The sequence below is a fragment of the Cebus imitator genome, unplaced genomic scaffold (assembly GCF_001604975.1).
Source record: "Cebus imitator isolate Cc_AM_T3 unplaced genomic scaffold, Cebus_imitator-1.0 Scaffold688, whole genome shotgun sequence".
Classification (NCBI taxonomy): Eukaryota; Metazoa; Chordata; class Mammalia; order Primates; family Cebidae; genus Cebus; species Cebus imitator.
Genome location: NW_016108003.1, coordinates 460549 through 476969, shown reverse-complemented (window position 1 = coordinate 476969; position 16421 = coordinate 460549). Strand labels below are relative to the sequence as shown.

Here is a 16421-nt window from a genome sequence, read left to right as displayed (position 1 = left end):
TGACTTTCTCAATGGACAGGAGGCTGTATTTTATCTTAAATACTTAGAACAGATTGGTAGGTAATAGTTTTCTAATATTTGTTGATCTAGAACTTTAACATACACACAAATAGATATACAAAGACTAGATAATTCTAAGCTAAGTTATCTGTAAACAACATTTAAATGGAGAAAGTAAAGACATGTCCAAACCGCAAAAGCAATATACTAGTGATGGAAAACATACAGACTCCAGCTGTTAGCCTACTTGTTGCCAGACTTACTGTAAGGGTCACACATATGCATTGTGGCATTGAGATCTGATCCTCTGTGTAGCCAAAGTATGTTTGATAATGGGTCCTCTTGTAATGCATTATGTTCACATATACCATTTATATCAGGATTCTTTTAGGCTATCAACTGGATGAGAGATTTAAAGTAACTTTGTTTCCAGGTTTTACCACATCTGGATCTTTTTAACAAGTACTGTTAGGCCTTCTCAGTTCCAAATCCATTGTCCATAAAACATTTCATGATTTCTTTTAATCTAAAAAACTTGTTTGAAAGATAAAGCACTGTAATAAAGGAACTGATCATTCCTGTTGCTTAGATGTGGATTCTTTTGTCCAGTGCTAAAGATCTCTGGGGAAGGAACTAGTTCACTGTGTTCCCCTTGTCTTTGGGATTGCGTCTCTGTCTTTCCATACCTCCCCTAAAATGCATGAAACTGCCAAATACTTTCTCCATTTCTAATAGCTACTATAGTTCCTCTCATTCCAGTTAGTGTTAGCATCAGTCCCCTACAAAGAGTGGAAATTTTTGTGTGGGTCTAGTTATATTACTCAGTACTGATTGTTTGCCCTTTTAAATGTGGAAGCTTTATTGCATTATTGGACTGATAAAATTTTTCAACCCTATTCTCCATTTTACAAATTTTCCTTGTTGCTGACACTTGCTTGTGTATTAGGTCCATTCTAGTGAATATAGAAGCAGCATGTGAAGTGCAGTTATTGGTGAAAGTTTTCCTGTCAAAGGAGAGCTCATTGTTTTAAGAATAAAACATCTGGAAAATGGTCATATTTCACATGGGGCCCTGGTATTAGAAGATAGGTTGAGTGCCTTTTCTGGTTCCCTAGATCCTCTGGAAACTCCAAAATCTTTGTAGTGGATTCTGTTAAAGTGCCTGGAAAAAATTTTATGTAATTTAAAAAATACTCAATGTCTGAAAGTTTTTTAAGTAGAAATCTGTTTATGAATTAATGATTTCCAGTACAGAATTGGATACATATTCTTAAGTGGAGAGATGTAATTCTAGCACAGATATTTACTATGATGTTTGCCAGGTTATCAAACTATTTGAATCATGTGCCAAAAAGACCTCAAAAAGCCACTTAATTTTTGTATTTTCTTTGTGTGAAATCAAAGACTGCAATCTGTAGCCAAAATTGCGTAGAGATACTTAGCACATATGTGTAATCAGCATGGAGTTATGTGAATAGACAACCAGTTAATTCCTATCACAGCTTTTTTTAAATCACATAATTTATTACTCCTGGTTTTGCCTTGCTTGTTTGCTCTCTCATTAGAATATAAGCTCCACAAACATAGGGACCTATTCTGTCTTGTTTAACACTGTCTCCACTGTTGGAGTCAGTACCTGATACCTAACAGATATTCAGTAAATAGTTGAGTGAATGAATGTGTTTATAAACATATTTACTTTTTTTGTCAGAATTTTTTTTTTCCTTATAATAGCAATTGTTGGCCAGGTGCAGTGGCTCATGCCTGTAATCCCAGCACTTTGGGAGGCTGAGGTGGGTGGATCACCTAAGGTCAGGAGTTCGAGACCAGCCTGGTCAACATGGTGAAACCCCATCTTTACTGAAAATACAAAAAATTAGCCAGGCATGGTGACATGTGCCTGTAGTCCCAGCTACTCTGGAGGCTGAGGCAGGAGAATCGCTTGAGCCTGGGTGATGGAGGTTGCAGTGAGCCAAGATAGTGCTACTGCACTTCAGCCTGGGCAACAGAGTGAGACTCTGTCTCAAAGAAAAAAATAATAATAGCAACGATTAACTCTCTGATAATATTTCTTGAACTCCCAATATTACCTTTCAAGATGGAATGGAACTAAAATACCACTTACTGGTACCATAGCACAGGAGAGTGGCAGGTGTGTTGAGCATCAACTTTTTCTTTTTTTTGAGATGGAGTCTTGCTCTGTCACCAGGCTGGAGTGCAGTGGTGTGATCTCGGCTCATTGCAAACTCTGCCTCCTGGGTTCAAGCGATTCTCCTGCCTCAGCCTCCTGAGTAGCTAGGATTACAGGTACCTGCCACCATGCCCAGCTAATTTTTGTATTTTTAGTAGAGATGGGGTTTTACCATGTTGACCAGGATGGTCTCGATCTCTTGACCTCATGATCTACCCACCTCGGCCCCCCAAAGTGTTCGGATTACAGGGTGAGCCAGAGTGTCAACATTTTTAAAAAGTGAAAGAGTGTTTGTTGGAGGGGAGAGAAGCATCACTGGAAGGCACACTACTAGTTTTACCTACCTGTTGGCAGGAGGGAGCAGGTTAGTGGGTGGCTAGCCTAGGGAAATGTGTTGATTTTTTAGAAGGTGCTGGTTGGAAATAAGAGTCTAAAATATGGGAGAAAGGTATGGATTCAAAATATGGATTTATATTCATCAACATATAAGTAATATTTGAAACTGTGAAAGTAGATGAACTTTCACAGAGGAAGAACACAGAAGCTTAAGGAAGCAGTTATTTCAGGAATGAGGGCATGGCACTATTTTATTTGGAAAAGTATGGAAAGAAAAACTGAACAAAACATCCTTGAATTTGGCATTTAGGTGGCCATTAGAAATCTTGGCAAGGGCAGTTTCAGTGGAGTGACAGGGCCAACGTCTACATAGCAGTTGTGTTAGGGTACTTTTTATTCCAGAAAGCAATGACTGTGACTTCAACTGACTAAAAAATATTTATTGCAAGGATTCCTAGGTTTCACAGAAATTCAAGGATAGAAGCTTTATTTTTGGGAGTATCAAGAACAGAAAGATATCAGGCACCAAGACTGTATCTCTCTCTTTTTCAGGGGCTTCCTGGTATCAATTTCTCTTGTGGTTTCTACTTTTCATTTAAATACTCATCCATCCCTTTCTAAGCTTCTTATGCTTTGTTTTGTGGTAAAATACATACAACATGCCATTTGATAGTGTTCAGTGGCATTTAGTGCATTTACAATGTTGTGGTGCCATCGTGACTATTTCCAGAATATTTTCATTACCGCAAAAGGAAGCATTAAGCCCATTGAACAGTTCTTCCCCATTTCCCAGTTCTCCAAGACCCTAGCAACCAATAATTTGCTTTCTGTCTTTATGTATTTTCCTTTCCTTTTTATGTCATTTAAATGGAACCATACATTATGTGGCATTTATGATTGGCTTCTTGGCATAATGTTTTCAAAGTTCATTTGTATTGTAGCAAGTATGTACCTCATTCCTTTTTATAGCTGAATAAAAAATCAATTGTATGGATATGCCACATTTTATTTATGTATCAATCGATGGACATTTGGGTTGTTTCTACCTTTTGGCTATTGCAAGTGATGCTGTTATGAATATTTATGTATACGTTTTGGTTTGAACACCTTTTATCAATTCTCTTCGCACATATACATATATATATATATGGAAATGCTGTGTTGTATGGTAATTCTGCTTAACTTTTTGAGGAACTACCAAACTGTTTTTCCACAGTGGCTAAACTGTTCTCCATACAAACAATACCGAACTGTTCCAATTTCTCCATGTTCTCACCAATACTTATTTTCCATTGTTATATCGTTGCCAACTAATTGACTGTGAAGTGGTATCTCGTGTGATTTGGGTTTGCATTTCCATAATAGCTAATAATGTTAAGTATCTTTTCATGTACTTGGAGAATTGTCTGTTCAGGTCCTTTGCCTATTTTTTGAGAAAATAAATGGACTATTGTTGAGTTGTAAGAGTTCTTTGTATATCCTGGAAAATAGACCCTGATTTATAATTTGCAAATTCTCCCATTCTACAGATTGTCTTTCATTTACTTGATAATATCCTTTAATGCACAAAGTTTTTAACTTCGACAAAGTCCAATTTATCTGTCCTTTTGTTTTGTTGCTTAGGTTTTTGGTGTCATATCTTTGAATCCATTGCCAAATCCAAGGTCAGAGATTTTCCCCTGCGTTTTCTTCTAGGAGTTTGATTGGTTTAGTTCTTCTATTTAGCTGTTAACTCATTTTGAGTTAATTTTTGTGTTTAGTGCTAGATAGGCACCTAACTTCATTCTTTTGCATGCAAACACCTAGTTGACTCAGCACCATTTGTTGAAGAAATCCTTCTTTGTCCCATTTAAGGATCTTGGCATCCTTGTCAAAAATCAATTGGGTATAAGTGTATACCCAGTTTCTACTCTCAAGAATCCAGAAATAAAACCATACATTGGTCTATATGTTTGTCTTTATATGTACTAATACCACACTGTTTTGATTACTATAGCTCTATAGTAAGTTTTGAAATCAGTGTGCCATGGGTTCTCCACATTTTTCTTTTTTTCAAGATTCTTTTTTAGCTATATGGGGCCCCTTGCAATTCCATATGAATTTGAGGATTGGCTTTTTCATTTCAGTGAAAAGCACTCTTGGAATTTTGATAGGAATTGCATTGAATCTATGGATGACTTTGGGTACTATTATAATCTTAGGATATTCAGTATTCTAATCCATGAATACAAGATGTCTTTCTATTTATTTAGAGCTTATTTAATTTCTTTAGCATGTTCTATACTTTTCAGTATATAAGTTTTTCCTCTTGGTTAAATTTATTCCCAGGTATTTCATTGTTTTGAGTGCTGTTGCAAGTGGAAATGTTTCTTAATTTCCTTTTCAGATTATTCACTGCCAGAATATAAAAACCACAATTTTTGTGTGTTGGTCTTATACCCTGCAACTTTATTGAATTCTTTTATTAGCTCTATTAGTTTTTAAAAAGATTATTTGGGATTTTCTATATATAGGATCATATCATTTGCAAGTATAGTTTTATCTCTGCCTTTCCAATCTGAATGCTTTTTTCTTTTTCTCGTCTAATTGCTCGGGTTATAACACCATGTACAAAGTGGTGAAACTGAGAATCCTGTCTTGTTCTTGATTGTAGAGAAAAAGCTTTCAGTTTTTCACCACTGAGTGTGATTTAACTGAGTTTTTCACAACTTTCCTTTATCATGATAAGATAGTTTTGTGAATGTTTTTTGGTTTTTGTTTTGTTTTTATCAGAAAAGGGTGTTGGATTTTGTCAGTGCTTTTTCTGTGTCAACTGAAATCATCATGTGGACTTTTTTCCATTGTATTATTAATGTTGTATATTACACTGATTGATTTTCTTATATTGAACAACCATTGCATTCCTGGGATAAATCATGTTTGATCATAGTGTATAATTCTTTTAATATGCTGTTGGCTTCTGTTTGCTTCTGTTGAAAATTTTTGCTTTCATATTTATAATGTATATCTGTCTCTGGTTTTCATTTTTCATGGTGTATTTGATATCAGGATAATGCTGATCTCTTAGAATAAGTTAGGAAATATCCCCTTCCTTTCTGTTTTTTGAAAGAAATTGAAAAAGATTGGTGTTAATTCTTCAAGTGTCTGGGGTAATTCAACAATGAAGACTTCTGGTCTTGAACTTTTCTTTGTTGGGAAATATTTGATTGTGATGGAATTTCTTTACTTATTATAGGTCTGTTAAATTTTCTATGTATTCCTGACTCAGTTTTGATAATTTGTGTGCCTCTAGAATTTTTTTGATTTTATCTAGATTATCTAATCTGTTGGCATACACTTTTTTGTAGTATTCTCTTATAATCATTTTTATTTCTGTAAGGTCCGTACAAATGTTTCCATATTCATTTCTAATTTTATTTGCATCTTCTCTAATTTTTTTTCTTAGTCTACCTAACAGTTTCCCAATTTTGTTTATCTTTTCTAAGATCCAATTTTTGGTTTTGTTGGTCGTATTGTCTTCCTTCCTTCCCTTTCCTTTCCTTTCCCTTCCTTCCCTTTTCTTTTTCCTTTCCTTTTCTTTCCTTCCTCTCTCCCTCTTTCTTTTTCTTTTTCTTTCTCTGTCTTTCTTTCTCTCTCTCTCTCTTTCTGTCTGTCTCTCTCTCTCTTTCTTTTCTTTTCTTTTCTTTTGAGATGGAGGGTTGCTGTGTCGCCAGGCTGGAGTGCAGTGGCGTGACCTCAGCTCACTGCAACCTCCACCTCCTGGGTTCAAGTGATTCTCCGGCCTCAGCCCCCCAAGTAGCTGGGATTATAGGCACCTGCCACCATGCTCAGCTAATATTTATATTTTTAGTAAAGATGGGGTTTTATCATGCTGTTCGGGCTTGTCTTGAACTCCTGACCTCAGGTGATCTCTCCACCTCAGCCTCCCAAAGTGTTGGGATTACAAGTGTGAGCCACCACGCCCAACCTGTTTTCTTATTCCATACTTAATTATCTCCACTCTACACTTAATTATCTCCTTCCCCTACCTTTGGATATGTTTACTATTCTTATTCAAGTTCTTTGAGGCACAAAATTAGGAATATTGATTAGAATTATTTCTACTAATTAAAATACAGGCATTTATTGCTATAAATCTCCCCTAGCACGCTGTGTTTGTACAGTTCCATAAAGTTTTGGTATTTAGTATTTTTATTTTCATTTGTCTCATAGTATTTTATAATTTCCCTGTGGTTTCTTCTTTAATCCATTGGTCATTTGTCTTTTTTACTTTCCATGTATTTGTGAATTTTCCAGTTTTTTTTGGAAATCTGTTCTTGATTTCTAGCTTCATTCCATTGTGATTATGAAAATACTTTTTATGGTTTTAGTCTTTTAAAATTTATTGAGACTTGTATTGTGGTCTGACATGTGGTCAGTCTTAGAGGATGTTTCCTGTGCTCTTGAAATTAATGTGTATTCTGATGGTGTTGAGTGGAACTGTTCTAGCTATGCCAGCTAGGTCTCTCTGGTTTACACTGTTGATTAATAAGGATCCTTTATATCCATATTCATCATATGTCTAGATATTCTATCCATTATTGAATGTAGAGTATTAAAGCCTCCAGTTGTTACTGCAGAGCTATCTATTTCTCCTTTCAATTCTGGCAGTGTTTATGTATTTGGGGGCTCTGTTGTTTGATTTGTGTGTGTTTATAATTGTTAAATTTCTTGATTAACTTAGTTTGAATTGATACCAACTTAGCATCAACAACATACAAAAATTCTGCTTCTGCGGAGTTCTATTTCTTCCCTTTATGTTGTTATTTTCCGAAATTACATATTTATACATTATTTGCCCATTAATATGGATTTATAATGATTGTTTTATGCATATGCCTTTTAAATCATATAGTAAGTGAAAATGAGTTATAAAAAATATTAGTAATGGCTTTTATATTTACCTGTGTAATTATCTTAACCAGAATTTTTTATTTCTTTGTATAGCTTCAAATTGTCTAGATTACTATTTAGTGTCTTTTTATTTTAGCCTTAAGGACTCCCATTAACATTTTTTGTAGGGCATGTCTACGAGTAACAAACTCCCTCAATTTTGTTTTTTTCTAAATATCTTAATTTCTCCCTAATACTTGAATTACAGTTTTGTTGGATACAGCTTTTTTGGATGACAATTTTTTTTTGTTTCAGTAAAAAGCGTTATCCTGCTCCTTACTGGACTTTAAAGGGATAATCCTGCTCCTTACTGGATTCCATGGTTTCTGATGGGAAATGAGCTGTTATTCTTATTGGGAATTCCTTGTATGTGATGACTCACTTCTCTATGCTCCTTTCAGGATTTTCTCTTTGTCTTTGTCCTTTGAAAATTTGACTACAGTGTGTGTTAGTGTGGATCTCTTTGCCTTTATCTTTCTTAAACTTTGTTGAGCTTCTTGAATGTATGGATTTGTGTCTTTTTTATTAAATTGGAGACGTTTTTGGCCATTATTTTTTCACATATTCATTCTGTGCCTTTCTCTCCTGTCCTTCTGGAATTACTGTTACACATACATTGGTATGCTTGATGTATCTATCCTTAGGCTCTGTTCACACTTTTCTTCTTTTTTTCTTCTCTGTAGACTAAGTGATTTCAGTTGACATATCTTTATGTGAGATGATTGTTTTGCCTGCTCAGGTCTGCTATTTAAACCCTCTAGTGAGTTTTTCATTGCAGTTACTGTACTTTTTATAGTACAGAACTCTAGAATTTGTTCGGTTCTTTTAAAAAAGAACTCTCTGTTAATATTCTCTTTTTTTGTTTTCTTGTATTGTTCTCCTGGTTTCTTTTAGTTATTTGTCCATAATTTTCTTTAGCAGAATATATTTAGGACAGTTGATTTCAAGTCTTGGTCTAGTAAGTCTAATATCTTTGCCTCCTCTGGGACATTTTCTGTTAATTTCTTCTGTGAAATCACAAAGCTTCCTTGTTTCATTTTATGCTCCATATTTTTTGAAAACTGGACATTTTTGAATGTCTGTTAAAATTCAGTTTTATTCCAACAATTAAACAAAATATTGTGGTAAAATATATAACATAAAATTTATATTTTTTAAATGTACAATTTTATGACATTAACCATTAATGTGATAGTTTGTGAGATTAAGCATTAATTAAGCAATTGTCACCATCATCCAGCTCCTGAACTTTGAAAACTGAATATTTTGGATATTATAACAGAGTAACTTGGAGTATTAGATGTTTTCTTTTCTTCATTGTTTGTTTTTGTTTCTTGCTGTGGGCTATGCTCAGTGATTTGTCAAAATTGTATTTGTAATGCTTGTCTGGATTCTTTGTTTCTGAAAGCTCTATTCTTTTAGCCAGTGATTAGCTAGTGTCTGATGGAGATTTCCTTGAACACCAGAAGTCAAAAAAAGGAAAACAAAAAATACTCTGTGTTTTCTCCATAGTATGATTATTACACATTGCATGCCTATATAAAAATATCTCATGTGCCTCATAAATATATACACCTACTATGTACTCAGAAAATCAAAAATTTTAAGAAATACTCTGTCACCACTTCTGCTCTACTTTTTTTTTCAGTCTCTACCAATTCTGCTATTTCCGAATATGGATCTTCTTTTTTAAAAAATTGTTTTGATAAGTACATAACATAAAATTTACCCTCTTAACCATTTTTAAGTGTACAGTTGAGTAGTGTTAATGTGAATGTATATTTATATTATTATAAAACAGAGGTCTAGAACTTTTTCATCTTAGAAAACTGAGACTCTATAGCCATTAAACAATAACTCTGTTTTCCCTCATCCCTCTCCCTAGCCCCTGATAACCACCATTCTGTTTTCTTTTTCTATGAATTTGACTACTTTAAGTACTTCACATAAATGGAATCATACTTTTTTTTTAAGTAAGTGACTAATTTAGTGTAATGGCCTTAAGTTTCATCCATGCTATAGCATGTAACATGATTTTCTTTCTTTATAAGACTGAATAATATTCCATGTTTTGTATATACTGAATTTTGTTTATTCATTCTTTCATCAGTGGAATTCTGGATTACTTTTACCACTTGGCTATTGTGAATAATGCTGCTGTGAACATGGGTTTGCAAATATCTCTTCAAGATCCTGCTTTCAATTTCTTTGGGCTATATACCCAAAAGTGAGGTTGCTGGATTATATGGCGGTTATAGTTATAATTTTATATTTACATAAAATGTGTAATTTTTTATGGAACTGCCATACTGTTTTATATAGTAGTTGCACCATTTTATACTTCTATCAAGTGTACATAAAAGTTCTAGTATCTCTGTATCCTTGCCAGCACTTGTTATTTTCTGGTATTGTTGTTGTTGCTGTTTTTATGGCCATTCTATTAGGTACAGGGTGATATCTCAATGTGATTTTGATTCGGTTTGTTTTTTTTCCTGCTGATTAGTGATATTGGGCATCTTCATATGCTTGTTGGACATTTGTGTATCATCTTTGGGAAAATATCTAAGTTCTTTTCCCATTTTTATATGCTTCTTCTTTTTCCGATGCTATTCCATTTTTAGCTGTTACTTTTTCCTTTTGTTGTTTCTCCCTCTGATCTCTCTCTTTCAGCTTCCAGTTATTCTGCTTTTCCTGCTAATTCTGCATGTACTTCTTTTCTCCTATGCTGCTTTCTGTTGTTTTTCATTTTGTTTTCTCTGCCTTATTTTTGAGTATCTGTTCATTTTGCTTCTGTTTCTCTTTTTCAGCTTCTGATGATTCTGTTAGTTTTTCTGCTGGTTCCACATAGCTTCTCCTTTATCCTATGTTTCTCCTTTTTGCAGCTATTTTTCTTTCTGCTACTCTGCCATATTTCATCTTCCACCTTTTCAGTGTGCTGATTTTACCTCTGCTTCTCCTTTTCCTATGCTTCTCCTTTCTGTAGCTATTTTTACTTCTGCTGATTCTGCTTTGCTTTTGCTTCCTCCATCTTCAGCTTCTGCTAATTTTGCCTCTGCTTCTCCCTTTTCCTGTGTGTCTCCTTTCTGTAGCTATTTTGCTTTCTGCTGACTTTACCCTATTCTGCTTCCCTCTTCTTTCAGTGTCTGCTGATGTGGCCTCTGCTTCTCCTTTTTCCTATGCTACTCTTTTCTGCTGCTGTTTTCACTTTTGCTAATTCTGACCCCACTTCTGCTTTCCCCATCTTTCAGCATCTGCTGATTTTGCCACTGCTTCTCCTTTTTCCCTTGCTTCTCCTTTCTGCAGCTATTTTACCTTCTGCTGACTTTGCCCTGTTCTGCTTCCCTCTTCTTTCAGCATCTGCTAAGAGGGCCTCTACTTCTCCTTTCTCCTGTGTTTCTTATTTCTGCAACTATTTTTTCTTCTGCTAACTCTTGCTTCCCCCTTTCGCATCTGCTGATTTGATCTCTGCTTCTCCTTTTTCCTGTGCTTCTCATTTCACCTTTGGTTTTCACTTTTGCTAACTCTGCCCTGCTTCCCCCTTCTTTCAGCATCTGTTGATGTGGCCTCTGCTTCTCCTTTTTCCTGATTCTCCTTTCTGCAGCTTCTTTTTCTTCTGCTGACTTTTGCTTCCCCCTTTTAGCACCTGCTGATTTGGCCTCTGCTTCTCCTTTTTCCAATGCTTCTCTTCTCTGCTGCTGTTTTCACTTTTGCTAACTCTGGCTCCACATCTGCTTCTTCCATCTTTCAGCATCCACTGAGTTTGCTACTTTTTCTGATGACTTTGCCTCTGCTTCTCCTTCTTCCCATGCTTCTCTTTTCTGAAGGTGTTCTTCCTTTTGCTGACTCTACTTCCACTTCTGATTCCTCCTTTTTCATCATCGTCTGATCCAGGTGCTTTATTTGCTGATCCTGCTTCTTCTGCTTTTCCTTTTGTTGATTTTGCTTCTCTTTCTGGTGATGATGATTTCCTTTCTGCTGCCGGTGTTGATCGTGCTGCTTTTGCTTCTCCTTGGTCTTCTACATTTTAATGTGCTATGCTGTTTCTGACCTCCTCGTAGCTACACTTTTACATGGCCCTTGATGGCTATTCCATTTCTGACTGCACTCTATGTTTCCACTCACAAATGCTCCACTGTCTGTTTTTCAATTTCTTATTACTGTATACACACTCCATAAAAAAAGGAATATGATACTGAAGTAATGGTACTATGTCATAGGCATCTGGCTAACTGATGGACTAGCTGTTACACAGCCCTTAGGTGCTCCCTTCTAGAGCAATCATCATGGCACTGGCTGGGAAGCAGAAAAAAATAGAGACTCCCATAGTACGTAATGCAGCCTAGGACCACAGAGACTAGGTAATCTGTAGTCCTTAGAAGGGAATGTACCTGAGTGAGCAGTTCTTCCAGCAGTGTCCTCTCTGCTGGAAGTAGATTAAGGAGTGAGTGAGCAGTGACGTAATAATATAACAGAAGTTACTTAATTTTGAAAACTAGATAGAAAGACAAGAATGTGCAGAGTACAGCTAATCAGCAGTGTGGAAAATTTTTTATCCAGAGAAAAGGGAAAGACCGTACACAAGTAAAAGAATGGAATCATGTCATTTATGGCCACTTGGAGAACTCAAGTTAAGTGAAACAAGCCAGCCACAGAAAGATAAATATTACATATGTGGGAGCTAAAAAAGTTGATCTCGTATGTGATGCCAAAGAAAGTTGACCTTCTATAAAGGTAGAGAGTATAGAATAGAGGTTACTAGAGGTTAGGAAGAGGAGGAGGATGGGGCAATAAAGAGCGATTGGTTAAAGCAAACAAAATGAGGAATAAGTTCTCATTTTTTATGTGGGGAATAAGTTCTGGTCTTCTAAAGCATTGTAGGGTGACTATAGTTAACAATAATTGTTATTTCCAAACAGCTAGAAAAGAGGATTTTGAATGTTTCAGTATAAATAAATGATAAATATTGGAGATGATGGATATGCTATTTACCCTGATTTGTTCATTGCACATATGTATGGAGATATCACTCTATACTCCATAAATATATACAGTTATGTATCAAATAAAATTTATAAAATTTTTTAAAAAGAGAACAGAGGGAGCAAGGTTTTCTGGTAAATGAAGTTGAAATTAAGAGCACAGAATTGAAGGGTTGATCACAATTGAAGATGTGATATCGGATCCTTTGCCGCTAGAAGAAGGAAGGAATTGGTGTTTCCCCTTCCATGATGCTATGCAGGTGTTTTACTATTACTTTTCCCTTTCTGTTACAGGTCCTGAATCTGTGCCTCCTTCCCTTCTTAAAGTAGTGATGAAACCCATAGCAACTGTTGGAGAAAGCTACCAATATCCTCCTGTGAACTGGGCTGCACTTCTCTCTCCACTTATGAGGCTGAATTTCGGTAAATATCATGGGTTGTTAGGTCTTCAGACTTTGATTTTAGGGTTTGACTTGAATGGAAAAACAGATTCTGTGTCACAATGTGTAGTGACTGGATAGACTTTTCAGATCTGAAGGTTTGTCAAGTTGGATGGGATGGCTATGTTACTTTCACTGGGTCGTTGAGCTTCTTAAGGTGAGGAAGAAGAGGTCTAAAGACACAGACCAGATACACCTGCCAAAAACAATGCTTGACTGAGGTGGCATACTGCTGAGAATGTGGTACAGGTTCCATTAAGCTTGGCTTTGTGGTTATCAAACTGCACTTCCAGAGCCCTAGATTTTGAGAAGTACCATATGGAATGCTGTATAATTTTCTATTTCTGCTATAACAAATTACCACAGTGGCTTGAAACAACACAAATGTATTATCTTTACAAGTCTATAGGCCAGAAGTCCAACACGTTTCTCACCAGACTAAAATCATGATATCAGCAGAGCAGAATTTCTTTCTATAGGTCCTAGGGGAGAATTCATTTCCTTTTCTAGCCTCTAGAAGCTGCCCATATTCTTTGACTTGTGGCCCCCTTTCTTCATCTTCAAAGCAAGCAATGGAGGGTGAAGGTTGACTCACACTATTATCTTTCTGGTTCTCTGTAGCCAGGAAAGGTTTTTCACCTTTAAGGACTCGTGATTAATGGGCTCACTTAAATAATCCAGGATAACCTCTCTATCTCAAGATCCTTAACCTTAATCGTATCTGCAAAGTTTCTTTTCCATATTAGGTAGTATATTCGCAGGTTCCAGGGGTCAGGATGTGGACATTATTGGGGACCATTATTCTGCTTACCACAGTTATTTTGTGGTGAGAGGCAAAGGGAATGCACACCTCAATGTCTCCAGTTTATCCATAGTAACCTCTTTTATACAGAATAGAGTTACACAAATATAATTTAATGTACTTGTTCCCTACCCTAACTCTCAAAGTAAAAATAAGAAGTGGGGAAAAGAGCAATGTAAACAGTGTTGTAAAATAGTGTGTGTTTGTGTGTGTGCCTGCCATGAGTGGTCTATTACTTAGTAAAGTGCACACTTACATATTATGTACAAAACAACTTTTATACTGTAATTTATGTGCAGTTTTAAAGATAAAGGTAAGTTTGACTATACACAATTCTTCACTTAAATGCTTTCATATAAACCTAATCTCTGTATAAGATACGATGTCATCATACTACATTTCCAGAGATTTCACTGAAAATGTGTTCCGCTGTCCCTCCCCTACGTTTGTGTGCTATATTGAAATGTTTGTGTTTCAGTTAAGTCCTTAGAAAAAGGAAAGAAAATAAGGTGCGGATTGAAATCAGACTATTAGAAAGACTCGATCACTAGAGAATGTGGATATATCTTTAAGCCATTCTACACCTTGATATATTTCTTTATGCTCTGCATATGAGATGGAGAGATGGGAAAAACAGAGATCAAGAGATTATTAGCTAGAATTGTCTCACATTTTAGTTAGTGTGTGAGTGTGTAGGTTCCTCTGGATATCATAAAAGATATTCCCCTACCTAGTTCAAGGCCTTTGCTAGTTATAAGTTTTGGGACTGTGATGCCATTGGACGCGTAATTTGGCCTCATAACTAACAAGTCTCTTGTAATATCTATTCTGGTTTACTGAAGTTCTGTTACCTGCAGAAGTCACATAGCAGATGCTTTGATTTGAGATATCAAAGCCTGAAAACAACTCAGAGGAGTAACTGTATATTCACATTCTTCTCATTTCTTGCCTTTCAGGTGAAGAGATCCAGCAGTTGTGCCTTGAAATTATGGTGACCCAGGCACAGTCATCCCAGAATGCAGCTGCACTTTTGGGCTTGTGGGTGACACCACCACTGATCCACAGTCTGAGTGTATGTAGTAACTAAGGCAGTTGGCCTACAGGAGGATATCGTTGTTTTGGAGGAGATTAATGTTCATTTGGGTTTGTGTTCTCAAAGTCTAGAGGAGGCTGATGAGATCTTACAAAAATTAAGGGCTTGATAGTAGCTGGCCTGCACACTGGAAAATTATATAGTTTACAACCTGCCATAGCCATTACCATTCATGCGTTAGCTACCATTTATTACAAAAAGTGGAAAAAGATGATTGGTGGTATTAAAGTTCCTTTCTCAAGATCATATAGCTAGAAAGTTGTGGAATTATTTCAAGTTATGTTTATTTGATTATATGGTATATGTAATTATTTCAGTACATATTAAGAGAAAGGAAATCCATAGGTACTGGACTCATCCATATATTATCCTTCCCCTTTCCCAGAGAAGACAGCAATTAAGGTGAGCCTTGATTTGTTTTAAGTATCACATCAGGGGGACCAGGGGCTGTAGGTGGAGAGATTGAAAGATCTCTGCTAGGCTGTTTAGCTTGAGCAAAGCGTTGAGAAAGAAATGACCCGGTCTGGTGTTTGTGATAGAGGGGACTAGCACCTTTCATGTCTAGGCCAAGGGCAGATAGGAAGAATAGGGCAAGAGAGTTTAATGATGTAAAGTTAGTAAAGATGCATAATTTTGAGTGTGTTTCAAGCTAGAACAGAAAAACGTATTCCATGATTCTTTAGAGGTTTACCAGTTGATATAAGTTAAATGCTGTCACCTTTTAAGTGTCTCCATAATGTGACCTATTCTGTCCTAGGAGGCTTTGTTTGAGAATAGTGCAAAGCCCTCTTATCATTTCCACAGTCTCTTGGCCTTTGTCCCTATTCTGCACTGTTTTTGTTTTTGTTGTTTTTGAGACAAAATCTTTCTCCGTAGCCCAGGCTGGAATGCAGTGGCATGATCTCAGCTCACTGCAACCTCCGCCTCCTGGGTTCAAGTGATTTTTGTGCCTGTTTCCCAAGTAGCTGGGACTATAGGTGTGTGCCACCATGCCTGTCTAATTTTTGTATTTTTAGTAGAGACAGGGTTTCACCAAGTTGGCAAGGCTGGTCTCTAACTCCTGACCTCAAGTGATTTGCCCGCCTTGGCCTCCCAAAATGCTGAGATTACAGGCATGTGCCATCACTCCTGGCCTGTATTTTGTCTTTTTAAACCTTTCCTACTCCTCCTCATTGTCTTTAATTGAAGGTGGATGTTATCAAGGTCTGCATCCTTTCTGTCAGGTATTAACTTCACTCCAACTGTCTGCTCCAAGTGGCTCCCAGCTGCCTGCCACTTCCTGAGCCCTGGCTGTGCTCCTGGTAACTGTAAGCGCTCAGTGAGTACTTACAGAAGGCAGACTTAATTTCCCTACAGCCTGTCAGGACAATTTTTAAAATAGCTTTGTTGAGTTATAATTTATATACCCTAAAATATGGCTGTCTTAAGTGTAAAATGTGGTGAATTTTAGTACCTTATAGGTTTTTCAGTCATCACCAAGAACATTCCCATCACCTGACAAGTCCATGGTGCTTGTTTGTAGTCAATCCCCATTCCCAGCTTCAGACCCAAGACACCACTGATCTGCTTTCTGTCATACTGCCTTTCTAAAATAACCTTTATGTAAATTTAAATTGCACATAAATTTTAGAAATTCTTTAGAATGGAA

General features: G+C 36.4%; 1 protein-coding gene across 2 annotated transcripts in view; it reads left to right on the top strand.

Annotated features, from left to right (window-relative positions):
• Positions 1 to 16421, top strand: part of LOC108296171 (focadhesin) — a 233412-nt gene that overhangs the window by 201268 nt on the left and 15723 nt on the right. For both annotated transcript variants that reach the window (XM_017518577.2, XM_037734927.1), the window contains exons 32-33: positions 12733 to 12861; positions 14637 to 14752. In XM_017518577.2, coding sequence (XP_017374066.1) covers positions 12733 to 12861; positions 14637 to 14752 — 245 coding nt within the window. The remainder of the gene's footprint in view (positions 1 to 12732; positions 12862 to 14636; positions 14753 to 16421) is intronic.